A 24730-nucleotide genomic window follows, 5' to 3' on the forward strand; every position below is an offset into this window, starting at 1 on the left:
GATCAATGTACTAGAACAAATGAAAGAATGATTCCAAACCAAATTGGGGCAGGAGTCTGGTCTAGAGGGTTGAACCTCCATTTGCCTGAAGATAACATCTGAAGGTTGCCAGTTCGAGGCCACCGGCACCGTGCGACCTTGAAGCAGCTGACAAGCTGAGCTGAGCTATTCCATCTGATCTGAGCGTGGGAGGATGGAGGCCAGAATGTGCGACCAGATCAAGAAAGAAACATCTGAATGTTGTGGTTTCTTGAAAGATAGAACCTTCTTTCAAATTGTAAAAATCCCTACGGGGATTTAAATTGCCTGCCTATGTAAACCACCTTGAATAAAGTCTAAGGAGAAATCTGAGGACCAAGAAAGGCGGTATAGAAATACCTGTATTATTATTATTATTATTATTATTATTGAGAATGATCACTTAACATAAATGGTTTTCTTTTTAAAGGACAAACACAAGGGAAAACAGGCACATTGCCAGGGGCTGGAAAGAATACTGACACAAAATGTTTATTACTCAGCCAGAACCAACAGCATACAGAACAGGTTTACAGTAAGCCACTAATTTTTAAATACTTCCCACTCAACCCTGATTAAATAATTACACCATATAATAATCTCAACCTTATTCCTATGATTTGGGAGTTTTTGTATCTTTTAAAACTTTCACAGCACAATCTCATGCATGTCTATTCAGAAGCAAGTCCCATCGATTTCAATGGGGCTTACTCCCAGGAAAGCATGCATAGGATTGCAGCCTGTGGGCCCAATCCTATCCAACTTTCCAGTGCTGATGCAGCCATGCCAAGAGGGCATGTGCAACATCCTGCAGTGAGGGAGGAGTCATGGAGGTCCCCTCAGAGTAAGGCAGCATTTGTTCCCTTGCCTCAAGGCCGCATTGTGGCTGCATCAGTGCTGGGAAATTGGTTAGGACTGGGCCCTAAATGTATTTGTGTAACTCTTACACGTTATAATGCATATGGGCAGGGGAGGCCCTCATGGACTGTACTGGACAACGTAGGACTTTTGTCAAAACACAGCCAAAACTCCAAGCCAATATGCCTCAAGGTGAAAATCAAGATTTCAGAATTTTTATAAGGTTTTGTTGTTCTAATATGGTGGTTCTCAACCTGGTGGGTCATGACCCACCAGCCGACCTTTGCCCTTAGGGAATGGGATGGGGTGGGGTGGGAGAAGGCAGCAGGACAATCCTCAGGATCTTGCCACTGTGGGGGACTGAGGAGCTTTTTAAAAACTCACCTCACTTTGTGCTGGCCTCCTGGAGGTGCAGGGAGCCCCACAGAATCCTCTTTAGGGCTCTCTGCATCACCAAATGTTCAAAATATGCGATCACAGTGGTCCTATCCACAGTTTCCTATTGTGGGAAATAGGAGCTAGTTTTAAAATGATTCCCTAACTTTTTTCCTAGAGAAAAGTTACACTGAAAACAAAGAGCCAGACCTCACCCAGTCAGCTCTTCCTTACAACACTGAAATAAGAAGTGATCTGAAAAGAACTGGCTTTGAAAAAAGAAAATGCTGCTCTTCCATAAAAATAATAAAGCAGTATTTATATATAATCTGCTCAGGGCAGGATGTAGGATTTACTGTCTAATTCCAATTTTCTGGCACAACAAGAAGCATTACTTTTTATTTAATAACCAAGGCCATTCAAAATACAGAATCTGGAAAAAGGGCTCTAACAGGGACAAATATAAAAAATGCAGTGTCCAGCTATTTGAAGATCAAGGCAGCTTGACAAGGCAAATGGCACAAGACACTGTGATGCACTCTGCTTACATGTGCCTGTTTTCAAGGCATTAAGCAGCCTGGCGATCCAACACTCACCAGCCAGTTATCCAACAAATACGTGGATTTTCCACATTTACTATCCTATATTTTAGAAGTGCCCAAACACCATTCTTTACCAGGCTTTCTCATCCAAAGCTTCAGGCTTCCATTCAAGCTCCAGCCTTCTGCCTCTGGACAATGACCTGCTTTGTCCATTTCCATTTCTAAGACTCACCTACTTCCACTACGCTGACCCCTCTCCCTTCTCCCAGACTCACTGACAAATACAGATCTGTGCAGAGAATCCCTATTGCCTTGTACACAAATCAATTCCAGCTCCTTTTCAGCGAGCAAGTCTGCACACTTCCTCCCCCTTCAACTGTACTTCTTCCTAGTGGCTAGATCTTGCCAAGGCTGAGTTGACTGGCTCAGTAGCCCTTACAAATGGCCCTAATCCTGTCTTCCTTCCCATGCAATAGTAACCATGTTTTGGGGCCAAAATGCCAATCAGGGAGGAAGAAATGGAATATATACCTTCGTACATTCCTCTAACAGCTAGAAAACACAGAAGGCTCCCTTTGCTAAGAGCAGTTCATCACTTCTGAGAGAAGGGTGCCTTTAACTTGAGTGTCAGATTCGTGGTTCACAGAATTCCAGTATATATTTAATATATAAGATGTGCTTTTTTCTCTCTTGGGTGCTGATGTGAGGTAGAGGCTTGACTTCTTGACATCTCCAACATCTGTTCAATTACCTGATAAGGCAATTGAACCAGAAAGAGATACTCGCTTTGCAATAAGACTTACTGATGTAGCAGATGAGCGTTCAATAGTGCAGATTGATTTGCTGCTCAAAAAACCAAGGAAGTCCAATATTCTTGTTCACAGAGGAAGTCTGCTATCGTGTAAAACGGAACATTTGCGTTCTTGATGCACACACATTTACAACTCAGTGTGCTGGTGTCAGGTGGCTATTCTGGATGGAAAAGGGCATCCATGTCAGTATCTGTATAACCGCAATGCAAAGAGGAACCAGGCAAATCATGCAGAACATGGCATCATGGAGCCCTAGGAACAAACTGGGAGAAGAGTCAGAATGTTAACAGAATTTTTTTTCTTTCCTCAACAATCATTACAAAAACCAAAACCAAAATTACAATACATCTTTTTAGCTACAAGATTAACGATGATGATCATTATAACCTTCCACTTACCTTGGGTTAGGCTCAGTGACTTTAGTCAGATTTGCGTAACCAAATTGATTTAGTATTGTAACCACAAATATGGGAGCTAAAGACTGGGCAGGTTTTGTAAATAAGGCATTTGTTCCAAAAACCATGGAGGAAAGTGGAGATCTGAAACATGAAACAGAATTCGGAGTTATGTGACAGGTTAACATGTCCTCTGTCGTGTCAGCGGCTACTTGGTTTCAATATGTGGTCATTAAACATAATCAAAACAATGCTGGTCATAGTCTAGTCATCTGAACTCACTTTCGTCATTAATACGAGGGTATGACCAGGGTTTGACCAGGGTTTGGTCCAGGGTTTTGACCAGGGTTTGGTCCAGGTGCCTCAATCCACTCCCCCAAATTTGTTTTAGAAGATGCAGAATGGTCACATGCACATTTCCACAGCCCTTAAGAACATAACATAAGAACATAAGAACAGCCCCACTGGATCAGGCCATAGGCCCATCTAGTCCAGCTTCCTGTATCTCACAGCGGCCCACCAAATGCCCCAGGGAGCACACCAGATAACAAGAGACTTCATCCTGGTGCCCTCCCTTGCATCTGTCGAGCCCTTGCTCACCTATTCCAAGCTTTCCTTTCATCAGAGTTTGCTATGATTTCACCACATGGAAATCAGATCATGGCTTCAAGCATAACTGACAAACCATAGGCCCCCCCCCCCCAAAAAAAAACCTGGCAAAACTGCTGGCTGAAAAGTAATCAGCTCAAGTGTGAATTTAGAGCAAGGGTGGGCAGAATGTCGCCCCAGAGCTACCTCTGGATCAGACTGTAATCTAAAGTTAAACTCTCAAATCTTCTGCCCACCTCAATGGTTTGTAATTTTGTTTCTGTGTGTTCTCGCTTGCTCTCAAGTTCAAATTGTAGCCCAAACTTGTTTGGAGCATGTGTGGAATATCAGCTGAGTGCACTCCTAGGGTGGGGGATGTGTGTAAAATCATTCAAAAATGTAAATTATTGCACAAGCCACAATTTTGCAGCTGGCTACACCTTCCTGTCACCGTTTTGTGACACACTCCTTGAGCTGCTATTTCCTGCTGGTAACATTTCAGGCTATATCACAAAAGAAAGGACAAAGGAAAGCACACAGACTGCCCACCCCCAGTTTAGAGGGTTGTCTATGTTTCATTTTGTAGAATAGTTTGTCTGAATCCATATATCAGGGGACTAGCATGTTTTGTAGAAAAATTATGGTTACTGAAAGTAATTGAAAATAATTCAGTGTTTCTATAACCAACACTAAGTTGTGGACAATGTAAAAAACAATACCCACCTCCGTTTGTATTGCTTTAAATCTGCATCAACAATATCAGCCAAAGGCAAATTAAACAGACTGAACGAAGCTTGAACAATTACCCTAAAGCAACACAAAAGTGAATTAGATATTCTTGGACAAAACAGCACTTTCTAAGAATTTAGTAAGTATTTTTATCACTATAAAATATTTATCTCATGAAAGCAAAAACATCACAGGACTGAAAATAAATTTTCAGGCCTAAGTTACTGACCTGAGTGAAGAACTGAACAAATATATTTCATTTTATCTGAAAATGATTAAACCCTTGTCTACCTCCCTCCAATGTCTTGGATTGGAAGATATTTAACCCACAAAGAGCGCACATCTTCAAGTGATAGTCATTTTACTCCTATCTACCTATCACATGAAAAGGGGACTGTATTCTTTGGGAGTTAAATATTCTAAAAGCACTTTCAATGTAGTGCATCACCTGAAATTAATCTTTGGCTTTGTTCGTATAAAGACTCCCACCATTTCTCTTTTACTTCTCAGCCTTAGGAGGGCCCTCTGTGTTTCAACTAGTGCCATCCATGAGAGTGAATGCTGGACTTTATGTTCGGAAAGTGGGGGAAAAGGCTTTGTCTCATCTTCTTCCCAGGAGCCTATCAGGGAAACTAAGATCCAATATAGCACCAATTGAAGGCTAATCTATACTGAGCATGCTTAATTCCTCCCCTACTCCATTTTAGGACTTTTACAAACTGCCAGTCCATCCCCCCCCCCCATTTTTCTTCACTGATGAAGAGTTCTGGAGAACTTGAGAACTTACTTAAGATTCAGTATTTAGTTGGCAGGCCTTCATAAAGGCTTTCTGATCTTCAATTTGCTAACCTGAGATGACTTTCTCCCACAGAAATCAATGGAAGCCATTCACTCTTATGGGAGAAAAGTTATGCAGTAATTTATGGAGGGGGGAAATCCAATGGTTGAGAGCCAAAGACTGCACAACTAGTTCCACATGCCCAAAGGATACAAGGTTTGAGTTTTTCAAAGGCAGTCCTCCATGCCACATTGCAAATTCCTTTTCAAACCTGGAGGAACACTCAAAAGCAGCTTGTGATCTGATATGGAGGCCCAGTTAAGAAGAGAAAGAGTACCCCTGGGCACACTCAAACCCCTAGGTACACTCAAGCAGCTTGGAATCCTGGCTTGAATTAGCAACAATCCTAAAACAGTATCTTTGAAAATATAGATTGACTTACATGTTTGCTGTGAGATAAACAGCAACAAGGTAGTAGTATTCTGGGCCTAGAACAAACATGACAGCTGCTGCTATTCCTTCCAAGTAGAAGGAAAACAAGATAATCTTATAGTAACCAAGTTTCCTCAATAAAGTTTGACTGATGAGTACAAGGCACTGAAAACACAAAAGAGAGTGAGTGCTACAGTGTATGGCAGCTCCACCATGAAATATGCATTTTTAAAAATTAGATAACCGTGTCCTGTTGTGTCTTCTCAATTATAAATAATAATTAGAAATTTACATCAGCTTGTCACTTGCAAACACCTTTCTGGCAGTTTAATAACAGAGTAACTATGTCAACAGAATGGCTTATACCTACTTAGGATAATACTCTAAATCAGGGGTCTCCAAACTTTTCAGTACTGTTCCACATCATATATTTTACACACTTTTGTGGACCAAAAAAAATCAGTTTTATAAATGAATGAATTTATAATTTGCCCCCCTTGCCCTCACCTAGGCATGGCACTGTTTCAGTCTTAGACAAACTATATGTGCAGGAATTAAGCTTCTTTGGCATACTGTACATCATGAGTGCCAAAAGATCTGCAGTAAGATAAAAGGCTTTCTGGAAGATAATGCATAAAATTATTCTCAGCAGGCAACATAAGCAACTAACATTTGCTGAGAACAAGAACATTTTTCTTCTAAAAGAAAACAAACTGTTTTCTGCCTACCTGAGGACAAATAAAGCCTGCCCCGTACATGAAACTTCTGAAAGAGGAAGAAAGAACATCCTTAGGGATGAGGTTATCTGCAAAGATCATCATGAAATTGCTGCAGAAGGCCAAGTGGAAGACTTGAAAGAAATTCATAGTCACAAAAAGCAAAAAATTTGGCTGAGACATGATTTGTTTGGTTAATAAAAACACAGAGGACCAAGAGAGAGCTTTCTCATCAGCGCCAGGATCAAATCCCTCCACAAGGGTTGCCCTGTGCTCATACTCAGTCGTGCTATACACTCCAGTGTAACACATGCAAGAGGTTGCCATAACTCCTACTAGAACCGTAAAGAGTTGAAAATAGGCAAAATTCTCCATGTTCTCTGAAATTAAACTGCAGAAAAGAACGCTGGTGGACCCCACCAAAGTTGCCACTTGATTGTACTTAATGAGCTGAAGTCTACTCTCGTGCCTCGTGGAGATTTCTGCAAAAAGTGCACACTGTGCGAGCAGCACAAACGTCAGCAGGCCGTCGAAGGCGCACAAAGCGATGATCAGATGAAGCCCGCTAAGCCAGTCACCTTCTTCATATTGTTTCCAAGGAAACCAGGGAAGCAGAAAGGCCAGCGCATACAATGGAGCCCCATATAAAATGGAAAACCGACGTCGGGAGCAGCAGGGTGCTTTGGAGTTGTCTTGAATGTACCCAAAGAGAGGGTCATTAATGGCATTCCAGATCATGAAAATCACCTGGGGAATTAGGGGGAAAAATGTTCTTACTTCAAAACTTTTATTCCACGATGTGCTCAACAGAACCTGCACAGCTGCAGACACAGTTAAAGACATCAATAAAACACAAGCATGAAACTAAATATAAAACAGAAAAGCCGAATAAAGCCACCTTCTCCCGCCCCCCCCAGGTTCATTATTGTCCAGGATGGCCAAACTTGCTTAACATAAGAGCCTCATACAATAAACGTCAGATGTTTGAGAGTTCCAATATGTAAGAAGCATTTAAATTCTTAAATATATTTTCTCACCATGAACATTACATTTTAATCCTGTGAACTCTCAGTTTATACTCGGTAAATAATTAAAAAGCTTGAAAATTTCTTATTTCCCCTGTATATTAACCGTGATGCCAAAAGGAGCTCAGCCAGCATATTTCTGGGAGCCACACATTGTATGTCAGAGGGCCGCATGTGGCTCAAGAGCTAGTCTGGCCACCCTGTAATCGTCTTTAGAACCGAACGGCAAAGTTCTTGCCGTCAGGGCCATCAATGCCCTGATGTTTAAGCAGCATGGACCTAGTGACATTTGGGTAACTGACCCACCTCAACAATTTAATTATCTTGGAGTGGAACTGGCAGAAGGGAGATTGCAAATATGCCCCACTGCTATTGCCACCTCCTCCTCTTTTGGAAGAACCCAGAAGTGACGTCACATTCACGTTGCTGTCCCAGGTTCTGGGGCCTTTGGCTACGCCGCTGGAATACGTTTTTGTATCTCTGATATTGTTTGAAATATGGTGTCCATCAGTACTGTGGGATGATCACTCAGAAAGTGCTATATATCATCTTAGAACATTTCTTGTCTGGTGAAATAAACACTGGAACACAGTTAAAATGCTTTGTGTAGTTTGCATGAACACCTGGCCTTTGTTAAGTCCCTGAATCAAAAAGAATCAACTGCTCTGAAACAAATGCACAAAACACTGAAATTGACATTTCCCATACCTGTGCTTGATGGAATGCTGCTTCTGAGATTTTGTATTGGTTTAAAAAGAGTTTAACATAGTAGAAATTGAAGATGCTGTTCATCATCCCGGCACCTAAGGTAGTCATAGAGTATGCCACGGCATTCGGATGAATTCCGGATATAAGCTTCATTTTCCCCACAAGGTATTCTTCCTAGAGAAAAGATATATATTCAGTCATGAAATGTAGTAGTCACAAATGAGTATTGTCCCTATGAATAGCTGAGCACAAAAGTACTGCAGCTCAATTCTAAAATCACAGAATGTTAAGAGTCAGAGGGGACTTTGGCGGTCATCTAGTCCAGTCACCCGCTCAGTGTAGGTTATTCATTGCTACAGAGATGGCAACTACTTTCAATTGAAACTACTCTCAAATAAGCATAGTATGTACAGAATTGTAAAGGATTGGGCTGCAAGGTTACACGTTTAGATGGAGAAAATCCACTGAATTGAAAGGTGATACAATAATAAACCATAATTCTGGAATGTTAAAGAATGTCAGGATGAAGAACATGTATGTATAAAAATATAAAGGGAAATAAGGGCTACCCTGTGTTGGACTAGGTAGTGGAAATTAGCCAAGGGAAGATAAAAGAAAAATGAAAGTGGTGGAATACAAGTGCGATGAGATTGTTTCTCTTTAATTTCCTTTTGTCAGTTGACAGGGTTTGTCTTGAATATTTTGGAAGTGACCAACACAGTTTCTTCCCTCAGCTACCAGATTAAACCTCTTTTGGCTTTGGCACTTAAAACCAACAAAAAATACTAGCCCTTGCTTGGGTCAAGACAAATGTAGTTAGAGGACATAAATCTTTGTCTAATTAAAATCTTGACATGATCCACAAGAGGGCAACATTTTCTCACTTATTTATCCTTGTGTCAACCTTACCAGAGCGCTCAAAAAGTTGGCATAGATCCAGCGCACACAGGCAAGCAAGAGCACAGCCACTGAGCAGCACTGGCACCCATGGATCCCATATGACCCTACACAAAATTATGTCCACTATAGTAACAGTCCTGCCATTATTACTACCAGAAAGAGCTATGGTCAGGTGGAAAATCTGTGCACTTGAAAGCTCTTTGGTTAAGTGGATAAATTGTCTCACCAAGAAATGGAGCATTTTTATAAATGCTACGAAATAACAAAGATCAAGAGGCTGCTAAGCCTTATACTGTATTGTATTTCACTTGGAGCAATATAGGAGAAAGGATAGATGCACGACTATGCTATCATCCAAACAAATAATACAGGTCTATTTTTGATACAACTTTTTTTTTTAGCATATAGTGGAAAATCAGATATGGAATCTTTGATCTTAGCAACTGTACTGCACTTGGATTTATTTATATGTTGTATTTTATGTGTTTATCGGATTGAGCTCTCATCTTTCCACCCAGACTTCCTCATCTTCAAAGGCTTCCATAGCCTTATCTTTTTGCTCCCACACTTCATTAGGTTCCCCTTTCTAACCTTCACTCATCCAGGTGTCCTACTCCCTCACCCGCCACAAAGCCAACTTCCTCAAGAGCAAAACCCCCTTCTCTGCGTGCTGCCCGGGCTCCAGCACTCCTGTCCTTGCACTAAGCTGCAATTCATCCAAACTACGCAATTATTCACGGCAAATAACTGCAGGTTCCTAAGCAGTAAATGGGGCAGCCTCTGGACGGTCTCTGCAGCATTCAGAGTTCTTCTGGCACTTCCTGCTGCCGGCTTGGCTTCCGGAGGGTCTCCGCCGGATTCTTCTGATGGCAGGGAAGGCGCCCCTCCCCCCCTGCTGCCCCTGGAGCCTCACTCCACTGACCCCACAGGCTCAGTGGTTTGTTAGCTAGGAATGTGCTGTCCTTGGAACGCAACCAGAGTGGGTGATGGTAACCACTGCAAGTGTATGGAGGAGCTCTTGACACCTGAGGCAGCCTGCTGCCCCTTATCCAATGGGCCGGCCTGCTGCCCCCTTACCTGATGCTGCCCCCTACCCGATGCTGCCCCCTTACCCAATGGGCCGGCCTGCTGCCCCCTTACCTGATGCTGCCCCCTTACCCAATGGGCCGGCCTGCTGCCCCCTTACCTGATGCTGCCCCCTACCCGATGCTGCCCCCTTACCCAATGGGCCGGCCTGCTGCCCCCTTACCTGATGCTGCCCCCTTACCCAATGGGCCGGCCTGCTGCCCCCTTACCTGATGCTGCCCCCTACCCGATGCTGCCCCCTTACCCAATGGGCCGGCCTGCTGCCCCCTTACCTGATGCTGCCCCCTTACCCAATGGGCCGGCCTGCTGCCCCCTTACCTGATGCTGCCCCCTACCCAAGGCTGCCCCCACCCAATGGGGCAACCTGCTGTACCGCCCCCTTGCCCGAGGCTGCCCCCCATGCCCCACGACGTGCCAGGCCTCGCGGCAGGGAGGCGAGAGGGGGCCGTGCCTGCGGCCCTTGCTCAGCCGGCCCCCGCGTGGGCCTGGCAGTCCCGGGGGCGTCTCCACGGCGGTGGCGCTGCCAGGCAAGGCTCTGAGGCCCTTCCGCGCCGCCGCGCCCCTAGCAACCGCCTCGGGCCCTGGCAACGCGCCCCCCCCGCACTGACCGTCCCTCGGCGGCGGCAGAGCGGAGGCGCGGGGCGGGGCGGGGCGGGGCGCGGGGGGCGGGGCAGAGCAGAGCGGCCGCCCCCCGCTCCCCATTGGCCGCGGCCCGCCGGCCCCGCGCGCGGTTGGCCGGGCGGGGGCGGGGCGGGGCGCGGGCGGCGGCCGGGGCCGGGGCCGGGTTTTGAACGCGGGCCGCGCCCGGCGCCGCTGCCACGTTGCCGGCGGGCGGCTCGGAGGGCGCCGCGATGCTGGCCGGAGGCCTGGCCGAGGAGTTCGAGCTGCGCGAGGACGAGCCCTGGTACGACCAGCAGGACCTGCAGCAGGGTGAGGCGCGGCCGGCCGGCCGGCGGGCGGGCGGGCGGGCGGGCGGGCGGGGCGGGGCGGGGGGTGCTGCCGCTGCCGCCCCCCCGCGGGCCCTCCTGGGTGGTCCCTGCCAGGCCTGCGGGGGGTCTCGGGCTGGAGTCGCCGCTGGAGCCCTGCCCCTGTCGCGCCCCTGCGGTGGGGCGCGGGCGAGTCTGTGGGGCCGCGCCAGGCCGGGGGGGAGCACCTGGGGGGGCGACCTGCTTTGGAGCCCGGCCTGCCTCCCCCGGAGAGACCCGCAGGCGGTCTCGGGAGTTCAGCCCCCGGGCAGTGGGGCTGCCCCCCCCCGCAGGCACACACCGCTGCGCTCCCGGGCAGGCTTGCTCGCGAGCGGGCGCCGCCGCGCTCTGGAACGCGACCTGCGCGGACTCGCGTGCGGCCGCGCTTCTGGCTGGTCTCCCCCGAGAAGCGTTTCTTCCGCTCCAGGCGGTGCTGGAGAGGACCGAGCCGGGCTGTGCGCGTTGCCGCGACACAAGGAGACACCCTGGAGGCGGAGGTCCCGCAAGCCTGTGCTCTCGTCCCCGTGGCTTCAGTGGGGCTGAGTAAGGACCTTGACGGCTGGGGTTGTCCTGGGGGGTCTTCTCCTGACTCCCGGTGGGATTTCATCATCATCATCATCAGCAGCAACAGTATTTATATGCCGCTTTTCAACTGAAAGTTCACAGAGAAAAACCCAATAACCCAATGGCTCCCCATCCCCAAAGGGCTCTCAATCCAAAAGATGCAAAAGAACACCAGCGGGCAGCCACTCCAACAGACACTGCTGGGCTGATTCCAAAACATAGCCCTTTGTCCTGGCTTTCCAAGAACTGCAGCAGTGTGTCCCAAATTGCAGTGGCTGCTGCTGAGGGGGGTGTGTGTGCGCGCACATGTGCGTGGTCAGTGGGGCGCAGATGATGCCACGGCAGAAAGAATGCTTTTCTCATGCCAAGCGAAGCTCTGCGACAGGCCCTGGCAAAGACCAAGAGTTGGACATTGCCTTATAGCTAGGAGGTTACACGTTCTAGGATTGCCCCAAAACCCTCATGTTCCCTTACCTGTCTGCAGTTTATCCCTCTGAAATGCTCTGAGGATTTTCTACCCGTCACCATTACACTGGTTGCCCCAGTAGCTGATGTAAAACGCATTTTCTTGTTCACTTATGAACACCTCTCTTGTACAAACAGTGACTTCAGAATGCACAACCTCAATATGGGCCAGTAAACCTGTTTTGCTGCAGAATGTTGGGTTTAAAATGGCATTTTCTTCAAATAGTACCTAGGGCTTGCCAACTGTTCCCATTTCCTGGCCATTTGAAATAGGAAATAAAGCAAGCCTGGGATATATTTATAGTCAAAGCTCCCTCTCAGAACACTGTTTGAATATGAAGCAGTTTTAAGAAATGTCAGCTTGAACTTCACCCCTTGTGGGTGTATTGAAGAGCAGATTTTTATTTCATTCAATTACTTTTTATGCCAGCCTTCTATTTTAAATGGGCAGTTTCAAGCTGTGAAGATGGTATGAAGAGGGTGCTTTTAACAAATCCAAATAATATAATTTGAGGGCTCAGGAAATAAATTTGCAACTTGGAAACATGCCATCAAAATGTCATGGTGGTCTTTCCCTTCTGCATGGCAAGATGTCAAATCGTGGCCTTGACCCTTCAAGAAAAGGATGGAGACAGTCACTGACTATAAAACTTTTGTTTTTCTTAATTGTGACATGGAGTCAAAACGTGGTGCATATCATGTTGCATTATCCAGGCAGTTGTGCTGAATGGAATTAGTCTCCTTGTGTGTGTTATTAACTGGGTACAGCTGTATTTTGTAAGACGACAAACATGTGTCTCCCTCTTTCTCTCTCAGAAGTGGTGCTTTTCTGTCCTTCAAGGTTTAGGGATAAGAAAAGTTAATGAAATTGCATCTTTAAGAAAGGAACAAACAAGTGGCAGCTTGGATAGCATGTGTTTTAGTTAAAGCTCTGGGACCTTGGAAGTTGTGCAGTTGTTGCTTTGTGTTGAGTCTCCTTTTACCACAACATAACACATTCCTAGAGCAGGGGTAATCTTCTGTTTTGACTCTTCCCCCCCTTCATTTTCCTATTGTTGCAGCACTGTTGGTGTATCTTGCTGAGTGTATTTAATTGCTGTTCAGTGCAAATGTCAAGGCAGCATCTATGTGCTGCTTCGGTTTCCAAGCTCCAAGCCTAACAACTGCAACACAACGAACAGTTGAGCTCCATTTCCAGTTATCGGCTAAAGAGCGAAAGATAATGCTTTGGAGTAACTTACCTTGAATCCACTTGCCAATTATCACAGCTCTAATTTTCCGCATGAAAATACTAATGTGTGCCCAAGAGCAGAAACCACTCAGTTGTGTTGTGGATTTTTGATGTGCTATTTCTAAACTCTGCCATTAACACCGCCAGTGTCCAAGTTATTGGACTTTGGTCACTATTCAGTAGGAACTATAATGCTTTGCCTAGGAAACTACTGTGCAATTGTTAACCGAACTTTGAACTCTGTTACATGCACCAAGTTACTGTGCATGGCAAATTCATTTGAAGGTGAAATAATGGGACAGAAGTCCTCTGTCCATGTATTAGTCCACTTGAAGGTTCTTCAGGGTGGCGTTTGAACTGGGGCGAGGTTCTGCATTCCTTCAGCAGTTGCCTCCAAGTAGGACAACAGCTGTATTCATGGGAGCTCTGAAGGTTGTTGAGAGGATTGTGCTGAATCTCCCAGTGGAGCTTAGAGATCTTCACAATAATGTGGCAGAGAGAATTGCTTTGGGGTGGACACAAACTGGCTACTGTTTCTAAAAAAAAATTGAGATAGAAGGGGATCACTTTCTGAAGACTCTGTAGTCTTCAAAGAATCTGCTGATCCATGTAGGAAGGAAGAAAAAGTGTAAATGAGTGTTTCTAAAATGCTTGGAAATCAGAAGTATAATACTGAACACTATCTCCCGATCTTGTCTGAACTTGGAAGCTAAGCAGGGTCAGGCCTGGTTAGTACTTGGATGGGAGACCGCCTGGGAATACCGGGTGCTGTGGGCTTCTACCATAGTCTTTCGAGACTGAAGGTTGCCAACCATTTGAGCATTGTGTTGGTCTGTAATAACTGGTTAATTGATTACAGGCTGAGAATCCCTTATTCAAAATGCTTGGGACCAGAAGTTCTGAATTTTTGAATATTTGCATATATACACTGAGATCTTAGGTATGGTACTCAAGTCTGAGCACAAAACTCATTTACATACACCTTATACACACAGCCTGAAGTTAACTTTATACAATATTTTAATAACTCGGTGCATGTAACAAAGTGTGTGTACTTTGAACCACCAGAAAGCAAAGGTGTCGCTATCCCAGCCATCCATTTCAGATTAGGGGTGCTCAACTTGTATTTACAAATACTATTAGAGCCACTTTTTGGAATTCTCAGAGGGTCAGCTATATTAGTCTGTAGCAAAAAAAAAAAAAAAAAAGAGGTGTGGTACGTTAAGGCTCACAAATTGGTAGGCAAAGTTTACAGTAGGCAAAGTTTAGAGTATGCATTTAGATGATGTTGCTATTTGGGAGATGTCCAGGTTCAAAAAGTTATGCTATTTCCAAACAGTACGACAAGCCAGTCTTGTGTTGAATGGTTGTATCAGAATCATGTCACAGTCGCACATCAGCAGTGTGCATTTCTGGCAATGTTCTTGTCTTGGAAGAGAGATTCTGAGCAGAGTTTTAATTGAATCCACCTCTGAAGGTGCTTGGAGTGGGCATGCCTTTGAACCGCTGAGATCACTGCATGGTGAAACTTGTATGTACTTAACACCAACAAGAGCTGGCCTATTTAAATGAATGTCTCTAGTTGAAGGCTAGAAGTGTAGGTCTCACACCTGATAGGTAGCAAAAGCAACAGGGTGGATTACAAATGAAGTTTTAGCTAGAATATTTTTTTAATGGTAACCTGACTTAAAAGGAGAGCCACACTGAATGCAAACATATAATTTCTCTGAACTGTGAATTTGACACACTGATTGAAAGCCTTTTCTTTGCCACAGAAATAATCTCTGCATGCCCTTGTACAGCACAATAGTCTGGGCATACTATAGTTTGGTGCAGGAGCTGGGTGCTCTTGGCAAATTGCTGCAGTTGTTATCCATAAACCTCTCTTGGTGACCTGTCTTATGCCCAGTAACTGCCTGGTTGCTGCAGTTTGTCTTGGAGTTCAGTTCTCCAATTACAAAATATTTGACTGCCTATCAATCAGTCAGTGTCCTGGTTTATTCAAGAAGTAGCTAACAATGGAAAACTGCCTCCTTTTTTCTTTGTAATCACTGACTGAAAGTGCTTTGGCTTTAAATCAGTGCACCCTGAAAAGCAACCCCTGAAACCTGATTGAACAGATGCTTGGCAAAAATGGCTGCGCTTCTTTCCTGGTCTTAGAGCTGGGCAGATAATTATGTCGATCCAGTGTCGGCAGGGTGCAAAAGAGCTTGGCAGGAAACAGTGGTGTACTTAAAGCACCTGCTTCTCAAAGAAGAAAATCCGGGAAGGGCTATATGCACATTCTTAACCGCCTTTCTGGATCACAGTGCATGTGTGTTGCAGACTTAAGATAAGGCACATGGACCAAAGAGTTAAGACACCTTTAATATCTGGCAAGAGGAATGGCAAGGAAAATGTGGCTTATATTAGTTGTTGGCTCCCATTTTTTAAAGGTGCTTTTTCAAGTGGTGTTAACCTTTGTTGCCCGTGTTTGTCTAACAAAAATACTTATTATATACAGTAGTGCAGCTTTAGCCTTGGTTTTGGAGTGTGCAGTTGACATAACAGGGTAGTCACTGCTTGTCTCACTCCATTTTAGATCTCCATCTTGCTGCCGAACTTGGAAAGACACTTCTGGATCGGAACACAGAACTGGAGACGTCTTTGCAGCAGATGTATGCAACCAACGAAGAGCAGCTGCAGGAGATAGAGGTAACAAGTGAACAGGCTGGAGAACACGCAGTCCAAAGCCTCATTGCCTCAGCTCCCTGCCTTGTTAAACAGGCAAACAGTAAAGATAAATAGCTACTAAAGTAGCTGGCACCACCTATTAAAGTTAACTGCACCCCAGATCCATGTTTTGACACTGGACAACAAGTGAGTTGCATATTCCAACACTAAAGGGATTCTGGCATCTTTCTGTGCAGTTCAGTGAACTTGAAGCAAACCTCAGTGACCAGTAGACATAGGTGCAGTCTAATACTGAAGTAATACCTGGCACTTCTTATGCAGATCTGCATAAAAAACGGAGGGCAGTATAGCATAAACCTTCTCTCAGCCTGGTTCCAAAGTCTTTCTCAGTCACTGCCCATGTCTTCAGATTTTTCTGCAGCCATGAGGTCTAGAATACGTGTGTCTACCATCTGTTTAATTTTAATGTGCTTAATTTATGAATGCTTTTTAACTGGGAATCCTTCACTGGAACACAAAGCCTTCAGCTTGTGTCAAGAGCAGCAGCAGACCAAATTAATCCTGGGTAATTCTGAGATCTTGCTAATAATGTTGGCCTCGTCTGAACTCTGTGTTGTCTACAGACTGGCTACAAATGACCACAGGAAATAGTTGTGTAATAGGGTAAAGGTTGTGAGTGGAAGGACTAGATTAAGTTGTAATCCTCTTTTTATACTCCTCAGAATGCAAGCCCTCAATCTTTTTAAAGATGCAAATAAAGATTCAAATGCACAAAAGCTGATTACATAATCAATAGTTGCTACTAAAGTAAGTAGCTGATCTGAGAGGTTTTTGGGTTAAGAGCCCTTTACATAGATCAAATTGGGTGTCACCCTGGGTGACTACCTGCAGCCATCCAAGCCTCTTGGCTGTGGCTTCCCCAGTTGGTGCTTAATGATTAAATCATTGCCAAGTGACTCAGAAAGCCAGAACGCCAACAGCCGCATGGCTGATGGTGATTCCTAAGGGCAGATACAAATGTGGTGGCTGGAGAGTTTGAAAGGAAAGGGAGAAGCAAAGAGGAGACCTGGAGGACAGAAACAAGGTGGAAAGTGAGATGGAAAGCATGGAAGCAGAATGGAGACAAGAGGAGGAGATCAGGTAGCAAGAAGGGGCAAAATACATGAGGAATAACATGACAGCTGGGGGGCAGGCAGGGGAGGAAGATCAGGACAGGAGGACCCCAGGGGGTAGAAGGTGGCAGCAGCAGCAGATCTGGAGAGGAAGCAGCTGGGTGACTCTCAGCTCAAGCCTAATCCTTAAGCAAGGGGTGATGTGAGGAACCCAGAGCCTCTTCCTGCTACCATAACAAAGAAAGGCAACAGGAGGACTCAGATAGTGGCTCTTAAAGAAAGCAGAACATCTAAGAGCTCCCGATGTCCATAGTGGTGTGAAGACAGTGAGCAGTGAGGCACGAGTAGGGACTGGTTCCCTGGCAAGCTCCTGGTCTTAAAGAACCTTTCTTCCTCCCTACTCATCCTCTGTGTCATCCTCAGAATAAACCCTGAAATTAAGCAGCATCCTTGAGTGTGGCTGGACTTGTTGTGAGGCTAAGATCCCACAACGCTGATCTTCTCCCTTGGGAGGAGGCCATGGGACAAGCAATGCTCTGCTTTGGTGCAACCCTCATAGTGTTTTGCAATGGTTGAATACATGCCTCCCAGCAGACCTAGTGGAATTCGGGCAGATGGCTTCTGCTTGGTGTGAGAGCCTGAACAGCATGAAATGGATATGTAAAACTCCAGGTTGTGACACCCGGGGGCCTGTGCTGCAAAGCAGCTTAATGCCAGTGGTTTAGAAGCTGAAGGTGCAGGCATCTTAGTGAAGGCTTTCGGAAGGCAGCTTCCGTATAAAAAAAAAGTTGCGTTTCCTGAACGAAAAAGATTATATGGAACATTTCATATGGATTTAAATAGGTTGGGAGCACTTTGGCTGGGATAATAGGAGAGGATCTCCTATCTCTCCTTTAAAGTAATTTGACTTTCTAGATGGGAAGCAGGAACTCCCTTTATAAGGCTTACAATGAAATGATGCTACTTCTCCATAATTCTTAATATCTGCATTTTGTAGTTCAAGGCTGCCACCAGTTGCCACAGAAGTGAACAGGGGATTGTAGTAAGTCACGTATACCTAATTGTGTGACATGTGGGTGGAGAGCAGCTGCTTGCTCCATTTTTCTCTCTTCCCTGTGAAGAATCTTGGGGGGTGTCTGGTCTCGCCATCTCTGCAGTAACCCTGGGAAATGGATTATGTTGAATGACTCACCTGTGGTCCCCCTATGAGCTTGATCGCTGAGTGGGGATTCCAGCCCAAGCCTTCCTAGTTCTTGCCCAACAATCCAGCTGCTGCCCCACACAGGCTCTTTGGAGATCTTGCTGTGCTTCTTGCACAGACTTGTAGGAATCTGGGGGATGGCATTGGAGTGCCTGGTTTGAAGGTGGTAATTGCATAGTGCCAGTCTCCTCTGGGTTAGAGGATCCCTTTCTCCAGCCCCCCCCCCCCCGGGAATTGCAGTTGAGTGTTGGTGCTTGAGAAACCAGCAAAACAGCTGTTTAAATTGCTGAACCTCTTCCCTAATTACACTTCCGGGGCTAACAGCAATGTGTTCTTGCAGTATCTTACAAAGCAAGTGGAACTCCTGCGTCAGATGAACGACCAGCATGCCAAAGTCTATGAACAGCTTGATGTCACTGCCAGGGAGCTGGAAGATGCTAATCAGAGGCTGGTTGCTGACAGCCGTTCTTCCCAGCAGAGGATCCTAAGGTAGTATCTTACATCGAGCTGTTCCTCTTCCTTCATTGCTTGTCAGAGCACATGACCCAAAGGAGACCAGCAGAAGGGCTGCATCTCTGGCAGGCCCGTTCAGTCTGACTTTGCCATGGCTACCAACGCCTTGTGCACAGGTTCCTGCAACATGCTCTATGCGGGGCATTGGCGGCTGAATGCTTACTAGCCCTCATTCTACCCTGCCTGCAGGGCAAGATATTGTCCCAGCTGTACAGACACCCATGGAAACCATCTGGAAAATCCGGCTTGTACAAAACGCAGGTGCTGTTGCCAGAGTGTTTCCAGGTGTGAGTCACAGTCCTGCCTATGACTTTGGCCCCAAGTCATTGGTTCCCAAATGTTTTAGCATTGGGACACATTTTTTAAAAATGACGCTCTATTAGGGCCCACCTAACTTTATATACCTGAAAGTGTTTCACTTTAGCAGCCTCTCAAATCTCTGTTTTTATCCTTTTTACTATGGGGGGGGGCACTGCCTTGTGGAGCATTTGTTGAGCTCCACATTCACTGGTTTGGGACCGTTCTGCCACAGCCACAAATGCGGCTACTGCTGCCTGATTTATGAATCCCAAGGGGTGTGGCTATAATGGTGATTGGGTAGCAGTGCTCCCCCATAGCAGCTTGTTTAACCCTTAAAACACATAGCCTATTCTGCCCTTTTAGTCTCACAATGCACCCAAAATTGGGTCCTGACCCACAGTTTGAGAACCACTACCCATAGCCATTTAGGACTTTAAAGGTTTCTCAGCAAAATATTGTGTAGAAATCCTTTTGCAGGTTCCACCTCCCTTTGAACGTGGTTGAGAGTGCCCAACAACGGGTGTTCTCTGAGGTGGCCCTACCCCGTGGAACTTCCTACCCAGTGAAGTGCTGCAGATACCCTCCTCCCTTGGTTGCCCCAAACCCACCTCTTTGTTGGCCAGTTGGGTTTATGATTTCTGCTTCCTTGCACTGTTCGGTTGGGCTGGGCTTGTGCTTTGCTCCTCATTGCTAAGTATGACTCCTACTGTTCATCTTTCTGTATGGTGCCCTGAATCTGAGAAGGACAGAGTATCCAGCTGTAAACCAAATCAACACTTGCAATGCAATCGGGAGCAGACCTAGACTTGCACTCAGTTGCCCTTGCCCCCTTCCCACCAGAAGCTAACTGAACAGGGAGACCCCACACTTATAAGAATGTATGGTGGAATGCATGAGAAAAGCTGGACCTCTGTTTGCCTGTCACTCATGAGTCAGAATACCCTGTGCAGGTTGAACTGAAGTGTTAACACCAGACCCCTTGGTGCACTTGTCAGCCTTATCCACACAGGGGAACGGACACGTGAGCCTGAGGGCCTATACCTGATAGTCAGGGAAGGATTTGCTAGGCCCTGCATTTAAGACTGTTGACTTAAAAGTAGCAAACATTTATCTGAGCCTCTCTCAAAGTTGACTTCCTCTGACAGATCTGTGCTTTCTCTTTTTCAAAGCCTGACTGAGACAATTGAAAGTCTTCAGACGCACATAGATGATCTCCAGAGACAAGTGGAGGACTTGAAGAGCTCTGGGCAAGGCCATGTCAGCCACGAGCGCTCCGAGCAGCCAAGATCCGTCCACAGCTTCCCTTGTCTGAAGGAGCTGTATGACCTTCGCAAGTAAGTCCTCAAGCCTAGCTCTGTGTAGTGCCTTTCCATGACAAGCGATTGAAAGATTAAAGCACCTGCACTACGGCCAGACAGGACCTTCTCTTTTTGTGGAACTCTCTCCCAGGGCGGTTGTGCTGAATCATGTGTGCTGTGAATGATCTTGATTCGAACCCTTGGCAGCCCAGCAGCAACAAGGAAGCCCTCCAAGTGTCACAGCACAGAACTGACACTTAATTTCCAAAGAATGATTTGCTTTAATTGGCGGTTGATCACTGGAAAGCATTCTGGAGTTCATTATGCCTTCCTTTGGGGCAGGATATTGCTCTGGTTGCACAAAGGTAAAATCCATCAGGTCCTTCACTTTGATATCATACAGAAACTGAATCTTCTAGGGACCCACTTCTTAATTCCTGTTTATGATATTGCCATTTTATATTTTAATCTGCTCTTCTATCATTTCTAATTGTTTTTATTCTAAAGCTTTATCTCCTGTATGTTTAACTTATACACTGTTCTGACCACCAGGAAAGTGGTATATAAATCCTTTCATTAAACTAGCATGTTTCTGTAATTCATTCACAACTGTTTGTGAAATGGAAATGAGATTTGAGGGGGAAGACTAGACTAATGCTTTTATTTTTTTTGCCCAACTTCCTTTTTTGTGTAGGTATTTTGTGTATGACCACATTTTTGCAGAGAAGATTACTTCAATGGACAATCAGCTGAGTCCTCTGGAGGAAGAAAACCAGAATTTGAAGAAGGCCTTGACTCTCCTCCAAGCCCAGCTTAACTTGGAAAAAGAGAAGCGGGTGACCCTGGAGGAAGAGTATGGCCTCATGCTGAAGGAGAACTGCGACCTTGAGCAGAGGCTGGTGGATGTAGATCTCTATCGCTTCCGAGTGGAAGAGCTTGAGGGCGAAGTGACAGAAATGAGGCAGCTGTTTCAGTCTGAAAACACATTTGTGAATGGGGTGGAAAAGCTGGTCCCAGAGTCCTTTTTTATTTCCTTCAAAGACTGTTTAGAAAGAGAGCTAAGCCGGAGCCCTTTGGATGGCATGGCTGTTGCAGTCCCAGAACCTGACAAGCGAGCTCTTAAAAGGAGCAGCAGTGAGAGCCTCCTGGGCAGTGCAGCAGGTGGAGATCTGCTCAAGGGCCATGAAGAGACCTGCATCCGTCAGGCGGAAGCTGTGAAGCAAAGGGGCATCTCACTGCTCAATGAGGTTGATGCCCAGTACAACGCTCTGAAGGTCAAGTACGAGGAGCTCCTAAAGAAATGCCAAATTGACGAAGAGTCCCTGACACACAAGGCTGTGCAGACCTCAAAGCAGTTTTCCAAAGATGCTGGTGTGGGAAGGGGCACCCAGGACACGCAGGCTGCAGAATCTGGCACCGCCGTTCCCAACTCGACCAGCTTAGCTCCAAACACGCCGCCTGAATACAAGCTTCTCTTTAAGGAAATCTTTAGTTGCATCAAGAAAACCAAACAGGAAATAGACGAACACAGAGCAAAGTATAAATCGCTCTCCTCTCTGCCTTAATGTCTTCAGTATTTTCCACCCCCTTGATGTATATTTTGAATTTGTTCTTGAAGTAACTGTTTTTCACGTTTCATGCACCGCACGTTGCCGCATGTTGGTGTCTGTAAGTTGGTTTCTTTAAGTTGTGGAATGGGCCTGGGTCCCCCTGACTAGTTACATGCGGTTGGAGCCAGTGGCTTCTGCTTTGAGCAGCTGACCATGGCACACTTGCCACTTAGGGGTTACATATCCAGTTGACCACCTGTACACTTGTTTGTCTAGCAAACCAAAATGGATTATGAGGTCTGAGCAGTAGCTGTATGTACCAAATTGCCACTCTTGAAGACCAGGGTTCAGGTTTTTCCTGTGGTTGGGAGTTGGAAAGTTGAAACTCTTCAGTTATGTTTTTTTAAAGTATTTATAAAACTGTAGTCTACCCAAGCAAAATGTTGTTAAGCTGCAGTTCCTTAACTGTTTCTTGGATGTGACCCAATTCCAGATACTATATGCTTTTGTCAGACACGATACTTACAACTTAGCAGTTAAGACATTCCAGTTAAATCTGCTGTTGTTGGACTAGTTTGAATGGACTTGCACCCTGGCTTTTCTGAAAACCCAGCCTAGTCTCAAAGAACACACTGATCTCATAGGACCATGGAGCACAGAAATGCTAGTTTGTGTGAGTATTTCTGAATAGTAAAGTTTCCTTATGCGCTGGGAATTTAAATTGCTTTTGAAGGTTATCAAGCACACTACGTGGGCCTGGGCTGGGTTCTCAGAAGCTCTTTGGGGGTGGGGAGTCCACTACTCTTCAAAATGTGACCAGTGACCTCTTTGCTGTACAAGTGCAGTAGTAATGAATCGGCCACTGCAGAATCAGGCACGTATGTTACGCTAGGAACAAAGCCAGACTTTAATGAATTACCTGCTAACAGCCATCTAAGACTACAACTGCCCTGTCCTAGCAAAGCAAAAATGGCACAGGCCACTTCCTCCAGATCTTGCTTGCTTGCAGATATGAAAACTGCAGTGGCCATTTCATTATCCACTTATTTTAAAAATGTAGCTAATTTTAAAGTCCTGCCTGGTAAGATGCTTGGCACAAGCAGCAGTGCACTGAAAACTCATGGAAGTAGCAAATGGTGTGTTTGTACAAGGGCCTATGATGTGTGTATTTGAGTGGTGTTTAACCTTTAGTGCTTTGTTTTAAGGCAGGGGCCTCCAGACTGCCCTGCAGCACCTGCCAGGATTATTCTTCTGGGCATGGCCTGCAGCCTCCTGCCTTTGCATCTGCTCTTCACAGGTTGGTTTCTGCATATCACCCAGAAGGCTCTGTGCTCCAGTTTCTCAGGGAAAGCAGCTGCCCAGTGTGAGGCTGGGTGAAGATCGGGTGCAAAGACAAGAGGCTTTGTCACCGCATGGCACAGAGAATAATTATTCTGGAGTGCTGGATCTGTGCTGCAGGCTATAGTGTGGTGACCCACATCCTAAGGTGAAAGAGGGTGTGTTCTGCACTGTCCTGGTTCTGTGGCAAAATTACAAAGTGCATTTGCCTGTTAACTGAGCCATCTAAGATCGTTACATCTAGCAAATGTGGATGACTTTGTAGTTTACAATTTGGCTTCTGGACTGTGTCATCCTAGAAATCCAGATGGGTGAGCATATAGCAGTGGGTGACAACCCAGTTTTGGAACTATCAAACACAGGGAGAAGGGAGAAACTACAGATGAAATTGAGAAATATAGAAGGGGAAAGTCAGTTATCACTAGAAAGGACAGCATGGCTTTTGCAAGAGGAATGCTGGAAACTGTGCTTGTTAACCATGGTGATGTGTGTTAGTAGTTGAACAAAACTTGAGCTGCCTAAAAAAAGTTGCAGATTTAAATTCAGTTGCTGCTCTTGCAAAAGGGCTCTGCCTTATGTACAGCATAAATGGAAATGTGTTGGGAGCTGACAAATGTTCAAGGATATGGAAACACAGACAGCTTATGGAAGGAGCTGCAAGGTCTTGTGAATATTTTGCAAAAAGCAAATAAATCCCTTCAGCAACTAAGCTTGTGCTGTTAAGTCTCTCTGTAAGGCACTTAGCAGTAAGCTGCAACAGGCCAACTCCTTCTCCAGTGGTCTATTCCTAGACTGCTAATAATGCCTCCCTTCATTCTTAGGCTGCCTCTCACCTGCCCTGGATCTTTAAGTTCCTTTCCTATGTGCCCTTCTGGGTTCACCTCCCTCCCTTGGAAAGCTGGTATGTTCTCAGATTCTCTCCTTGGAGTACTATAGTAACTACTTAAAGCCAAAGACACATTCCAAAGGGCATTTAGTCATACAATTCCTCACTCAATGCACTGCTTGTTGTAGACAAAAGGCTGATCTCTCCTGTCTTCCAGCAATGGGAATGTCATCCAGTTACATTTTTAATTGACTACTTAGAGCTGAGCAAACAAAAGCTGACTGTGGCTGAAACTAAATGGGCCTAGAATTACCTGCTCTAGTCCTAGAACAGGCTCTATTCCTGCCATTCAAGTGCTCTTTGTAAACTGGCTTTCTGCACAGAAGGGCATCTTCTGACAACAATTCCTCTTCCCCTTGCCCAGACATGATGGTTTGAGTCTGAACTTCTTATAACATACTGGTCAACTGAAAGTCACCCCTGCAGAGTGCAATAGCAGACTATGGCTGGATACTAATCCATTTTATGGATTTAACTACTTTGTTGCGGAAGGAAGTATGAAGCTGGGAAGCAGGCACTACAGTACTTAAGATAAAGGAAATGTAGTGAACATAAGCACATAAGAACAGCCCCACTGGATCAGGCCATAGGCCCATCTAGTCCAGCTTCCTGTATCTCACAGCGGCCCACCAAATGCCCCAGGGAGCACACCAGATAACAAGAGACCTCATC

At 45.6% G+C, this 24730-nt stretch overlaps 2 protein-coding genes across 3 annotated transcripts; one reads left to right on the forward strand and one right to left on the reverse strand.

Moving 5' to 3' along the window:
• Positions 1-494: 494 nt before the first annotated feature.
• On the reverse strand, positions 495-10590 carry LOC136663799 (transmembrane protein 180-like). 2 transcript variants are annotated; one of them, XM_066640740.1, is made up of 7 exons: positions 10571-10590; positions 7977-8150; positions 6256-6990; positions 5538-5692; positions 4312-4395; positions 3004-3144; positions 495-2868 (listed from the first exon to the last, which is right to left on the reverse strand). In XM_066640740.1, the coding sequence occupies exons 2-7, from the start codon at positions 8127-8129 to the stop codon at positions 2739-2741; spliced, it is 1398 nt and encodes a 465-aa protein (XP_066496837.1). In that variant the 5' UTR covers positions 8130-8150; positions 10571-10590; the 3' UTR covers positions 495-2738. The 2 variants fall into 2 exon arrangements, with proteins under 2 accessions (XP_066496837.1, XP_066496838.1); XM_066640741.1 differs by lacking the exons at positions 7977-8150; positions 10571-10590 and adding an exon at positions 7575-7648.
• Positions 10591-10813: 223 nt separating this feature from the next.
• On the forward strand, positions 10814-23881 carry CDR2 (cerebellar degeneration related protein 2). Its single transcript, XM_066640688.1, has 5 exons — positions 10814-10892; positions 15769-15881; positions 18514-18662; positions 20156-20320; positions 20979-23881. Exons 1-5 carry the CDS (start codon positions 10814-10816, stop codon positions 21847-21849), a joined length of 1377 nt encoding a protein of 458 aa, XP_066496785.1. The 3' UTR covers positions 21850-23881.
• The last annotated feature ends 849 nt before the right edge of the window (positions 23882-24730 follow it).

This window comes from Tiliqua scincoides, chromosome 13, assembly GCF_035046505.1.
Source record: "Tiliqua scincoides isolate rTilSci1 chromosome 13, rTilSci1.hap2, whole genome shotgun sequence".
Classification (NCBI taxonomy): domain Eukaryota; kingdom Metazoa; phylum Chordata; class Lepidosauria; order Squamata; family Scincidae; genus Tiliqua; species Tiliqua scincoides.